Raw genomic sequence first — 14,953 nt, forward strand, 5'->3', positions numbered from 1 at the left:
ATTGTATTAGCATTTCATCAAATATGATTGGTCAGGTACTATCTTGTTTCATTTCGTTCACAGTGTAATATTTAATATACAGTAGAATATGGTTAAAAAAGCACTAGGTACATAGATGATATCCAGTCATTAATTATAATAATAGATTAAAACATATGCATTTTTACAAAGTTAATAAAATAAATAATTAATATATAATAAATTACAAACAGTGTTTTTATCTTAATTAAAATAAATATTAATTAAGCTATAAATATGGTTAAATGTGAAGCTAAAGTGATTGAAAGAAAAGAACTCATAATGCGCCTTGACTAGGAAGGCAAAATGTGTAAATCCACGCCTATTTATAGTCCACTTAAGACACGAAAATGAACATTGAGGGAGGTTTGATTTGATCTTAGAAAGATTTTGAAAAAAAAAATCTTTCTTAAGGTGTTTGATGTACTTGTTTCTTCGAAGTTTAATTGTCAAATATACGTGTGTTTTTTCCTCAGATTTTCCTTTTAATAAAAGAATAAAATCAAATTTGGAAAAATTATCTGCATCTCTTTACCTATGTTTTAGCACTATTTATACATTTCTCATTTATACATCTTTACATCAGAATCCTGACTTGTTAGTAATCATTGTGAAAATGAATTACTTCATTTATAATAAACAAAACTAAGATTCGGCTTCGTTTTTATTATTTCAAAATTATTTTTTTTTTCATTTTTCGCGTTAATTATTTCTTCGTTTCTATAAACAGAAAACTTTTTCAAGAAAACAGGGGGATAATGTCATTTTTCTCCCAGTCATTTCATTAATGAAAAAAGAATATGTAAATGAAAAATTCAATTTTACATTTCTTTAAGGACACAAGCATTCCATTAAAAAACATTTTTTGTCAAAACTTGTAAAAAGTGCTCTCAATAAACTTATTTCGTTCCCTAATACTGTACTTACACTCATAACAAGATTTAAAAATATTTTTTGTAATTATACATATTAATAATAGACAAAGATATCTTCAACTGAATATTTTCATATCAAAATAATAAACATAAATCATAATTGATAAGTTATATATTCATTTCAAAATCACTTTACTTTATTTACATCAAAACAAAGTTTGTAAACCATCTTCCTGATTTTGAATGATTTGATTTTTAAAATATTGACAGTCACAACATTTGACAGCTGAATAAAAGCTAAACAAAAATATTTAATCAAGTGTTCTAACTTAAAAGAATTTTAAAAATATATATTTTATATAAGCACATATAAACTTACTGGGAGAGCATAGAAAAAACTTTTCAGATCAGAATGGGGCAATGAATATTTTAATGCATAAAAGGAGGCCATTAATAGAAAAAAGTTTAAGACTTCTGATTTAAATCAGAAGCTTATCGAACTGATTCTAAAAATCAAACTCAATCAATCATGGCGTCTTTAATAGTCTACAAACATCAAAACTAATTTTCTTTAATCTATCTGAATATGCACAAACTTTCATTTTCTAAATGATCTAAAAAGACATTCCATAAACAAATTAAGTTAAGAAACACGAAGCGGTTTTAGATGTCAGTCTCTGTTCTTCTATTTCGAACTGCGTAGAGCAGCAATCGTTACGTCCGACTATGCGGAAGTGATGAAAGCTGTGTTCCATCTGTCTAATGAGCTGTAAAAATCGTTTGCTATTAGCTGCAAACGATTGCTCTAGATGGTCGTTTAATATGCCTATCACCAATAGCATTGTATATTTTTAATAATAAATATTTATCTCCTTATCGAATTCAAAATGTTTTCCAATAGTTTGTGACAGCTGTCGTACCCAATTACATTATTAGGATGCATTAAATCTGCCGCATATTTTATCAAGATTTAAATTAAATAAAGTTTTATATATTTTGTTTAGTAGTGAAATTGCTTTTAAGTAACATCATGCTTCAATAAGTAAGTGGTTCTTAGTATAGGAATAATTTTATATTAACTAGCTCTTACTTTTAAAAAATGACTTTTAATTGAAAAATTTTTTTAATAAAATGTTGCTATGAAAGAGCATAATGTTGTTTATTTTTAAGTTCAGTAAAAAATATTTTCAGAAATAGTTCACAATTTTAATAACAATTATTAAGAATTGAAATATTAATTTTTAACTAAACTATAAATTTAATTATTAATTTTTAATAATTATTTTAATTGAAAATTAATAATTCAATTTCTTTTAAATAACATTATGCTTTAATAAGTAAGTGGTTCTTAATATGAGAATGATTTTACATTAACCTTTAAAAAAATGTCTATTAATTGAAAATAATTTTTAAGAAAAACTGTGATAGAGCATAATGATCTTAATTTTTATGTTCAGTAAAAATTATTCTAAAAGTATTTAATCATTTTTTTAAAAAATATTATTAATTGAATTATTAATTTTTAATTAAAATATTAAATTAAATATTAATCTTTAATAAAAATGTCAACTTAATTATTGATTTTAAAATATTTCGAAACTGCATTTTAATTACGGGAAAATATATAGATATTTTAGAACAATTTATTTGATTATTCATTTTAAATTTAAAATTCCACTCATATTCCAAAAGTTCTTCTTTTCAATAAGATCATATGGAATTGATAATAAAGATTAATTTTCTGAATATATAAAAATCAGATATTACTTATAGATAATGAAATGATCAGCCCATTGTCGATATCATAAAATATTTGATAATCATCTTTTTTTTCTTTTTTTTTCAATTGATGAATTTATTTGTTTATGTAATTTTATGATGAATTAAATATAAGCTATCATGAGATAAGTGGATTTTGAATAAATGTTTGCAAACCTTTAATAAAATAGTGCAGGTCTTAGAAAATTTTTATATTTTGCACTTATCTCAAATTGTCTAATTACCAATGTAGGCAATAACATAAATAATTACAATTTTTTAGAACTGTTTGAGAACAATCTGACGCCTTAATTACGAACTCTTTAAACTGCAGATAACGATTTAGACGAAATTTCCCCCATCCTTTAAAAACAAGAATAGAAAAAAAAAGAGGGACAATACTTTTTTTTTTTTCCTTTTCAAATCATTTGGAAACTAAGATGTTTTCTCACTTTCGATCACTTTCGAGTGCAATAATTTTTTCCTTCATTAACAATCATCTTGCATTCAGTGATAAATTTGGAAAAGGGAAGAAAACTCACAACCACATATAGAAGTGGATTTCTTACTAGGCAGCTGCCTAGGATCATTCGACTGAGAAGAACCACAGGCAGGTTGATTAAAAAATATATTTTAAAACCAATATCCAAATAAATGAATTATTATTACAAATTTTACGAGTTACTATGTATTAAGAAAGTATTAGCACTTTGTCAAATATATTTGATCGAGATCTTATCTGTATCAGGACGTTTATTTATTTATTACAATATTTATAAATACCGAGTGTCTACTTAAATAATATCATATATAAACTGCCGCACAATGATTAATCATGATAAATACCAGGAATCAAAACAAATGTATTTTCGCAAAATTAAGTATGTAAAACGTAATTAGCACAAAATAAATCGGTAACATATTGATGAATTTTAAAAAATGTGTTGAAATATAAATATGAATATATCAGTTTACTATGCTCTGCTTAAGATCTCAAAATGTCCTAATTCGTTACTGATTAGACGATACGAAACTTCAAACTCTAATAGAAAAGGAGAACTAAAATTTGACTATTTAATTGTATAATTGTTGTACTGAATCTTAAGCAAAATAGAATATCCATTGGCATACCATCATATATAACGAATAGCAATATAACTATAATATAACGAAGGGATAATAACAAATATAACGAATAAATATAATTATAATATCAAATCTAACAAATAAATATAATTAATGGATATATCATCAAATATGATATATCCATAGAAAAGAAAGGAAATACCGTGCAGTAATATATTACTTCTATCTTTAAAATTATTAATTTTAAATTAATTTACATAAGAAGGGTTAAATTTATAATAATCAAAGCTTTTTTTAAAAGTTCGACTATTCATATTTTCATTTATATGTCGCTTTAAGGCTGTATCTTGAAAGACATATAAACGGTGCTTTACTGTATGCATGATGTTCCAAAAAAAGTGGGTCAAGCATTTATTTCTCTAAATATTGTATCTAGACATATACTTTCACACTATGGAAGCTGTGATTTTTTTCTTTTTTTAATTTTTATTATCGACTTCCATAAAAGCCAAATTTTACTCATAAATTCTTCACCTTATTAAATGAAACTTTGTAATTGGTAATATACGTCTAGGTGCAATACTTAAAGAAATAAACGCTTGCTCCACTTTTTTGGAACAATCGATATTTATTCTATGAATGAATCTAATGAATGAAATGGTAAACGTAAAATTATGTCGTTTGAATTCTGAAGGACTTCTTGAAGAGGTTCTTATACTTATCAAATCAAAAGTCCACAAGTAATAAGTTGAAAACAGTAATCTGTTCACCGTTACCCTTCATTCATTTATCATACTTGATCTACCAGATGTGCGATTGTGTTAAAAAATGAAGACAAATATCATGACACGCCAGATCTAATCTGTCTATAAGATAATTATCGTTTGGCAGTGGCCTTATCGCGAGTTCTTTTTTTAAACAGCTTTATTTAGCTCGACTTCTCTCTAGTTTGTAAAAAAGGAATTTTGTAATCGGTTTTTCTCGCATTTCCTTATGTGCTAAAGGACTAAAATTATGTACATGCATGCATTTATAATTAGTTAATTATTAATTAAATTAATTTTTTTCTGTGCTAGTAGCATCGCTTAGAATGAATTTGAAGAATAATATATCTCAGCATCCAAAAGTAGAAAATGATTAAAATTTGAAAAAATTTGCTGTTTTAAAACAATAATAAAAATGTACTTTCAAAAATTTTTAATCTATTTTTTTAAACAAAAAACTAGTCAAAAGGCCATTGATAAAAAAAAATTAGGATTTCTGTTTGCTATGAAATGGCCTTTATTTTTCTATTTAAAAATACGTTTTATTTTTTTTATTTTTAACTACTTAAAAATATTAGTTATGTATAATGTATTAGTTATTATTATATGCTTATGTATTAGTTAAGCACATTAAGCTACTTATAAGCTATAAGTAGCTAAGTACTAATAAGTAGCTTGTAAGTTACTTATGTATTAGTTATGTATTTTATGTTATGTATAAAAATAACTTCTCTTTATCATTGTATAACAATATTTAGTTATATTAAGGGGACAGGGGATTTTGAAAAAATCAAAAATGGATGAAAATATGAAATCTTTTTATTATCAGCAAAATATTTGTTTATAATCAATTAAAATAGTACTATGAAATGTATTATTCAAGAAAATGAATATTTGAAAAACTTAAAGAAAAAAGTTTAATGAATGACTTTTCTCAAAATAATTTTATAATTTTATTAAGACACCTTTGAAATGTTCCAAGTGTGTAAATGAAAATAAGACTTAATGTTCAACACATGTTTGATGTAAATGAAATGAAATGAAATTGATAATAAATATTTCAGTTAAACATTAAATGAAAACAGGATATACATGTTATTTCCCAAGTTTTTTTTAGATACTTAAAGTCGATTTTAGTTCAGGAAATCATAAAATTCTTATAAGAATTTAGTCCGTATGCATAAATAATTCTTTAAAACGTTTAATTGGAATTACAAAATCATACACAATTTTGTCCCAAATAAACTTACATAGGATTTTTAAAAAAATTGAAAATTAAATCGCCAGGAATATTTTGAAATTTTTGCAAATCATATATTTTCTTATTTTTTAGAAATAATATGTGTTGTTTTAAAGAGATTTTTTTTTAAAGATATTTGACTTATTTATATTTTAATTCATATGAATAAAAAATTTCATAACCCTAAATGAAAAATCTGCAAGAGTGCTTTATAGAGTCCACTGTACCTTTGTATAAAAGATTATTTCAAGTAAAAATTGTCTTGAGATGTTACAAAAAATTGTAAATAACGTTTTTATTAGTAGAAAATATTTGCCAATTTAGATAAAATGTTAGGAAGAGATTGCAATTTTTACGGCTTAAATTTAGAATGAAAAAAAAATTATCTTGTAGCATAAAGCTTTTGCAGGAAACTGTAAAATTATTTTAATATCATTTAAAAATTTATTTAGTACTAATTCTAGCAGTGGATTTTTTCATATAATTTAAGAGACATACACGTAATAATATATTTCAAAAAAGTTAAAATGCAATTATTAACTTTTTAAATTATGAAACTAGAGGCTAAAATAAAAAATAAAAACTTGAAATCAAAATTTTAAAAAATTTAATTAATGTCCTGCTTATCAAAATATCCGTTTAATAAATTATTCAGCAATTATGCAATGAACATTTAATCAGTTAAGGTTAAGCATTTCATCTAATAATTAATAGTATTTCACATAATTTACTTTATCGAAATATCGTTTGCAATCTGGTATATTAATTAAATTAAATTAAATAATATTCATAAGAAATCGTGCAGTGTGTGTTTATATTTAAGATCGTGTTTTTTCAATCATGAATATCATTTAATATAACAGAAGTCTCATATCAGCATGGAAGCCTAAATTAGCCTTTTTAAACCTAAATTACTTATCTTTTAACTTTCAACCTGCACCAATTAAACTGATTTTGAGGATGAGACAAAAGTTCAATTAATTATTCTCCTATCCCTACATAAATCAAAAAAACAAAATAACTAATTTACTCTAGCACAAATAAGTTGATGCTTACATCCATGAGTTATATAAAACGATTTCCGCATTCTGTGCTGAATTTTCCTTTTCATTTCAATACACTTCTTTTTGAGGAAGTTATAACCAATCAATCTCCACCCGTACACTCTTATTTTCTCATCTGCCATTCCATTCAGGTACAAAATGATGAGATTAGTGTGCAAGACATCGAGTGAATCTTAAAAAAGTCATTGCACTTTTTAAACACAGGCTCAGCATTCGAATGTAAACCACCCTTCTTTCAGAAAACTGATAAGCGTGATTGACTTATGACCATAAGGAAAGGTGATAAATGATCATTATTTTTTTCTGGACATTCGTGAGGTAATTTGAATCATAGTAATTAAAAGCATAATAGAAAACAGTTCGTTTTCAATTTAGAGTATTTTTTTCAACCACCTGTCTCATTTGAATCAACTCAATTAATGACTTAAGTCATCCATAATCCGCTTCATTCGTTTCGGTGAGGTTAATAAACGCATTTGCCTTAAAGTATACTAAGGTGTTTCCTTTTAAAAAAAGAGTCATGCTGATTTTTCATTCGCTTTTTTAATGATGTGATCAAATTCGAGTGTCAGGAAATGGTGCTTTCGAAACAATCAGGAAATAAAATGCAGCTCAGTGAAAAACAAATTTCTTCATATCAGACTTCTTCAAGGTCAGACTAAGGTTAATGTTTTGGTCTTATTTTAACGTTAAGTTTATGCAAAGTAAATAAATGATAGAATTCATTAAGAAGATTCTATAATCGAAGTATTCGCTGATTCCCAATTATGTAAGTGCCCAAGACCACAATGCTAAAAAGGTCTGCAAGGGTATCCATTAAAAATTGTATTATCACAGTTTATCAAATAAATAAGTTTTTAAACATCCCATTAATCATAAAATATTAGGACGATATCAACATTCTACTAAATATAGTTTGTCGTGTATTTCTTTATTTTATTTCATTCACTTAGCTATTATAATAATCATAAAACTGAGCATAACATCTGCTTTATTAATGTGCAAACGGGATTGCTGGTCAACCTTGTATCATATTTGTTTAATATAAATAAATAAAAACAAAAGAAAGTCGTTGACAAAACAAAACATATAAAAGTTAATAAAATAAAAAAGTATTATTTCAAAACTAATCATTCACATGTTAAAAATGTCCTGAAATGCGAAATTAAGTGACTCATTTTATTGAAAAGGGACCTCATAATGTACACCGTCTAGAGCTACAAAATAATTAAATCCGCCACTGATTCAAAGAATTTGTTCAATTTTTTATAGAAATAATTAAATAATAATATTGTGTTCTTTATTAATTTCACACTTAGTTGTGTTATATGAACTAAATTAATTAATAACTTACATTATTTATTATTCATTTAATTCGCTTTATTGAGGTAAAAAAAATACGTAATTGTTGGAAATATGTAAAAGTCTTTCCTCTTAAAGAGAATTTTTTTGTTTTCTCTTTCGTTTATTTTCCAACCAGTGGGAGTCTTCCCAAAACTTCCTCGCTTACCCTGAAATGAATGTGTGATCCTTTGGCATTCAATAGCTACGAAATATTAACTTTTGGCGTGAATTTAGCATTTTTACTGAATCCACCGCGTCATCCTTGGCGAGTAATTTGGCGATTAATCCATGGCATGCGGATAATAGTATTCGAAAATCGAATTTGTGTTTTAGGCACATTTTTCTTGACCGATTGAAACAAAATTTTGACCCAAAACTATACTTGTAGTCACAAAATCCTGTATCAAATTTGATCTATTTAAGTCATTATGTTTTTGAGTTACCGGGTTTGCATGTTTCTGAAAGTACAGACCGACAGATGGTCAACATCTTATTGGATTTAGCTCAAAACTTGACAGTGTCTACACTATCGATGTTAAATCTGCGTACCAAATTTATTTGTCTACTTCTCTTCGTTTTGTAGTTATCATGTTAATTTATATTCGAACAGCCGGACAGACAGACTTCCTCTGAAGGATTTAGCTCAAAATTTGATAGAAATCTACGAGTTGGTGTAAAACCCGTATACCACAATTCACCCATCTAGCTCAAAGCATTTTTTTAATTATCTTTCTCACAGACATATATATTCTGAAAATGTATTTTTCGAATTTAGGAAGGTCTAAAACGTAAAGGTACATCAAAATCCCGAATTGGAATTGCTTGAGGATTACAATACTTTCTTTATACTACATATACGAGAAAGTAAAAATCGCGAGAAAATTTCAATGTTATTAATGAGAGTTTTCCAGATTATCAGGGAGAAAAATGTCTTCTTATCTATTTTCTTCAAGGTCAGACTAAGGTTAAACTTTTGCACTTATCTCAAAGTAAGTTTATGTAATGTTTTATCAATGTGTTTAATAATAACATTGTAACGTAACGTTCCTTAAACAGATCTTTTTTATTTGAATGATCCGTTTCTTTTTATTATGGAAATGTTTAACAATGAAATTTTATCTTTCTATCCATTAACTGATTTAACACGTTATTTATCATGAAATGGAATTTACATAATTAATTATGCAAATTTTAATGACTTAAGTCGTCTGTCATCCATTTTATTCGCTTTGGTGCGGTTAATGAACGCTTTTGCTGAAAATGTATAAAGATGTTTCCTCTTAAAAGAGCATTGCTATTGTTTCGTTCATTTTTAAGGATTCCGCAATAAAATTCGAAAGTATTAAAGCAGCTTTCGAAACAATCAGGAAGCAAGATTTAGTTCGTCAAAAAAAATTTCTTCGTATCAGTCTTCTTCAAGGGCAGATTAAGGATAATGCTTTGTTCTAATATTTTATGTTGAGTTTATGTAATATTGAATGTTCGATGACTAAATTGCTGTGCTCCTTAAGGTGATTTTTTTTTATTCAAAGGATTCGTTTCATTTTTTTTTTTTGTCAAAATATTTAAAGTTGTGTCTCTTATCTGTTTCATTATTCGAAAGTCTTTATTTTCACATATCTTTTGTGTGTATGCGTGTGCGTGCGTGTATGTAAGGATTCTGTATATTAGTCCGTTTGACCAAGTTTGACACACATATAATAATTTTGGAGAATAAAAAGTGTATTTCGGAGCGGTTCTTTTAATTATTTAAAATGTTAACAAAGAACAGCGCTATTTTGATATGTCTCAGTGATAACTTCCCAAAATATAATAGAACAAATCTTTTTACATCATATTAATTTTTTTTAAAATTGCCTTATCGAAACCAATTAAATAATCACACAAATACCTTATAAATTTTAGTTTCTTTGATACTATTTGGCTAAGTATTTCTGAATTTGATAAAAATATTTTTCTTGTATGAATTTCAGAAAAAGATTTCACTATTGCAATAAAATTCAAATAGTTTTAACTGTTTGATGGGATATTTAATTACATTATTTTCTGCTATTTTTGAAAGCTAAATATGAAAATTCTGTTCACGATGCAGAAATCGAAAATACCCTATTGCAAAAGGCAAATAGATTGTCCAGGAATTTAAGCGTTTAATGGCACTTCGTTAAGAAAATACATGTTTACAATAAACAGACACACGCGGTGAGCTACTAAAACAACACATTCTTATTAAATGTTCCTATTTCTGTTTCAAAATATTTTATCGAGGTAAGTATGGACATCAAATTACTCTTATGAAATTTAATTCAAATTAAACACAACAAAACTCCCGGAGAAAACAGTTGCTTGCCTTCGAAAGGAGAAAAGTAATAACATAATAGTCCTGACACCAAGTTCACTTTTTAGCATATAGGCTTAGCATTTGAATATGGAGCAGTCAGTCTTTTACAGAAAGCTCATAAGCGTGACTGACTTTTGACCTTGAGGGAAATGAAAAATGATCGGTTTTTATATTCGGGACATACATGTTGCCTCCGTGCGGTAATTTGAGTTATATTAATTAAAAGGATAACATAACAGTTCATTTCGATTTGCTGTATGTTTTTTCACCCAGTTGTCTTATTTGAATCAATTTAATTAATGACTTAAGGCATCTATAATCCTCTTTGTTTGTTTTGATTATCCTTTTTAATAGTTGAGGTTATTGAACTCGTTTATTAAAAGAGATTTAATGTGTTTCCTCACAAAAATCAGCTTTGCTTTAATCAGGTATTATAAAACATTTAAAGATACGAAATTTTCATAAAACGTACAAATTCACTAGAAGAATATTCAACAAAATGTTCGCTAATGGTCTCCTGGCAATTCCAAACTTCTACAACAGAAAATAAACTGCTATGGCTTAAAAGCGTGATCAAAAATAATTTATCAAAAATCACTCTTCTACTTTTAAAACCATTCATGTGTAAAGAAATCTTCTTTTAGAGGAACGCTATTGAAAACGATTCCTACTGACTTTCACATCCAGCAAACGATAATTCTCTCATGTTTGTTTTATTTGCTGTAGTTTTTTTTCTTTATTGTTATAGTTTTTGCTTACTGTGTCATTATTATTATTATATATTGCTACATTTTATGAGTCTAGTGCATGTATTTTTTTAAAATTTTGTTCTTTTTTATTTATTTGTTTATTTTGTCCTTTCATTTAAAATCAATGTTCACCTCTATCTGTCCAAACGGAAAGGAGGGTCTTTTGACTCTAAAAATGAGATATCAGTGGTGAAGTGTAATGTAATGATATGAATATTAAACTGTTTTTTAGCCCACTATCGAATGAAAAATCTTCTGATATATCAAATTCATTTATTGAAAACAATTTTAAGTTTTCTTGCCTAGTTTTCATTTTTTATAGTATTGATACTATTAAATATCTAAACACAAAAAATGATGAATATACGAATTTTTCTGAAAACATGCAAATTTTACGAGATGAATATTCGTCAATTTTTTTTAGTCAAATATCGATTAAAAAATATTTCACATATTGAACATATTTATTGGCAATAAGTTTATTATTACCAATAAATATTGAGTATTAAAATCATTCAGTCTTGTTTACATTTTTTATAGTCTTCGCGTTATTAAATTTTTAAAAAGCAGGGATGAATTCCATTTGAAATTTTCAATAAACATGCAAATTTATAAGATGTATATTGAACAGTATTTTTAGCCAAATATCGATTAAAAATTTTTATATAAAGCAAGCTCGTACATGACAATAATTTAAAATTTCTTTTCAAATCATTGAAGTTTCTTTTGTTGTTGTTATTATTATTAAATACCAAAAACAAGAACCGGGTAATGTTTATACAAATATTTAGAAAATGTAATAGTTCGAGGAAAGATATTCAGCAAACAGTTAAATTTAACAAATATTCTTTACAAAATGTAAAATGTTTAAATTGTATAATTAATACTGATACATTGGAAATGCGCAGTTTTAAATTTATAGTTAAATTTATGCAGCATTCAACAACATATTTTCTATTATAAATTCCTAAATTTCAATTAAAATGATTTTGCAATTTATTCCAAATTAGAGCTCCCTCCCTTGACAAATATTTAAGGGTTGCAAGCCCCGTATATTTTTGAATTCTGAAGAAAACGTGTCCAGTGTGCGATTACATTAAATTTCTGGAGAATGACTTTTGCTGAAAGCTTTATTTCCTTTGCACAGGAAATGGTTTAATAGATGTTTTTGGCAAATGACTTTTGTTGAAAGATTTATATTCTTTACACAGAAAATGGTTTAATAAATGCATTATCCGTTTACATAAAAATTCTACAAATTGAAGTCAATGCAGATTAGGAATTGAGAATTTTATAAATTTTCTGAACTAAATTATAAAAAATATGCACTTATACAATGAATATAGATACTAAGCATTACGCAAAAATTGATTTCTAATCGTTAGAGATAACCTCATCCTGGAAAATGTTCTGATTTATGTAAAACAATGATATTTTTATATTACTTGAATCAATAAATGTATTCCCGAAAAACGATGAAATCTAAATTTTAGACAGTCCCCTCCTGCTCCTGTTGATCATATTTAACGAAATATTCTGAACGTACTAACATTTTATTCTTTTATGTTTCCCAGATTAAAACTAACTTAATGAAAGAAGCTCTGAATATCACTATTTTAGAACATTTCAATGTCCACATGGAAGAAGGCCAGCCAATTGACATTAAGCTTTTCATTGAGGCGTCAGTTGATTGCTATAGAATAGTTAAATTAGTAAAATATTTTTGATTTTACATGTTTTAAATAAAATATCGTTCATTCTTCAAATAAAACTGACCAAGCTATGAATTTTTGAATCCAATTCTTTTAAACCAATCAACGACTACCTTGCGTACCTGTCCATTGATTGGCAGATCTTCCTTCAAGTTTAAAATCGTGTAAAAAGCGACATTAAAAGTTTTACATCATAAATCTGGAGTTTAAGCCCTTTTTTTCAGATAATATTTAATTCTTCATGCCACTTAGAGGGTTTTCCCAGGGGGGGGGGAGGGGTTGATGCCTAATTGTAATTATAATAACGTTCTGTATATCTAAATATGGAATCACATAATGTTATTATTATTTCTTTTGTTTCTTTCAAAATTAAAAATAAAATAGTTCTAATGAGTTGCTCTTATAATTTTCGTTGTTTTCCCAATTGCATTTTTATCAGAGTAATCAAAAATTAAATTCATTTGACTAGATAGAAAAAGTTAGACTTCTTAAGCTGTAAGCAAATCCAAGAAAAAAAATTTTAATGAAGTCTTACCACTAAATATTCCTACATTCAGCTGCTCACTGTCCAAATCTTCCACAAACCGACCCAAATATTTATTGAGAGCGTAGGCCACTACGCCTTCAAACATGGTGATCTCAGTATCTTTAATCGAAGGATCAAATTCCTATGCGTTTCTGAAAGTTAAAATGAAAAGATATTAAACATTGATACAGTGAATTGAAATAAATGAGAAATTTTTGTTATATGTATTATTTAAGTTACAATTTGAGACTAAATGAAAATGCATGATGTTTGAAATGTGACAAACGATTTATAACAATATTTTTTTGACAACATCTGCTTTCCGAACTAAATTAATAATATAATAAATGCGAATAAATTAATAATTTAAGTTACAGAAACTTAAACTAATGAAAAAAGGATTAAAAGAAAATATATTTCGTTCTAAAAGAAAACACGATTTATAATAATAGTTGCTTTTTAAATTAAATGAATAACGGATTAATATGTAAATATGAATTAATCATTAAAATAATTTATACCTGCCTAAATGAAAAAATATAGACAGTAAGTATTTTTAAGTGTAAATTAAAAGTTTGAGTTTAAAAGAAACGACTTCATATTTTAAAGTAACACACGATTTTTAAACTAAATAACTAATATAGAAATAAATACAAATTAATAAATTAATTTAATAAATAAAACTTATTAAGAAAAGCATGATAATAAATATTTTTAAGAATATGTAACAGGTTGATATTGAAAAAAAAATGCAAGGTTTTCTTAATTAATACATGATTTATATCAGTATCTAAATTTGGCAAAACGTTTTCTTTTTGAACTAATGAACAACTGTTTTAAATAAAGTAACATAAATATATAGCAATATAAAACGTATTATTTATAAAATAGTATGAAAGGCTTGAAAATTTAAAACTATATAAATTGAACAGATATAATATTGGTATTAGTTAGAAACATTAATTGCTGTTCAATGTAATCAACTGTTTGGTTAGGTTTACAGCGATATGAAAATATCTAAATAAAATACCAACATCTAAATAAGTACAATATATGCCTAAATATTTATTTTGTTGAAGGCTGGGAGTAATCGGTCTATCGCTTTAAGAATTTTTCCATACATATTTGGTAGCGACCGTCATAAGATAGTTTTTTTTCTTAATCAAAATCAAATTATGTTCTTAAATTCGAATTCAGAACTTCCAGTTTTAAAAATCAAGAAAAAAAATCAACAACAAGTTCCCACCGAATTGTTTCAGAAATATTAATGTGATAGACCGTTTCATCAGAATCATCAACAGAATTGGATTTGTTGAAGGCACTGCAAGACAGAAAATGCTGGTTAAAGATGGAAACAAGTTATATAGAATGTTGTTTACTACATGGAAAGTCTAATGTTTCGAACAAATACCAATATTTTATTGGTAATAATTATATGATTTTCAATATTAAAATTCAAATCCTCTCATAATAATGAAG

The 14,953-nt window shown here is 26.2% G+C and overlaps 1 protein-coding gene across 4 annotated transcripts in view; it reads right to left on the reverse strand.

Annotated features, from left to right (window-relative positions):
- Positions 1 to 14,953, reverse strand: part of LOC129983915 (intermembrane lipid transfer protein VPS13A-like) — a 419,638-nt gene that overhangs the window by 253,441 nt on the left and 151,244 nt on the right. For all 4 annotated transcript variants that reach the window (XM_056093621.1, XM_056093622.1, XM_056093619.1 and 1 more), the window contains exon 2: positions 13,484 to 13,626. In XM_056093621.1, coding sequence (XP_055949596.1) covers positions 13,484 to 13,580 — 97 coding nt within the window. In that variant the 5' untranslated portion in view covers positions 13,581 to 13,626. The remainder of the gene's footprint in view (positions 1 to 13,483; positions 13,627 to 14,953) is intronic.

Source organism: Argiope bruennichi, chromosome 9 (assembly GCF_947563725.1).
Source record: "Argiope bruennichi chromosome 9, qqArgBrue1.1, whole genome shotgun sequence".
NCBI lineage: Eukaryota > Metazoa > Arthropoda > Arachnida > Araneae > Araneidae > Argiope > Argiope bruennichi.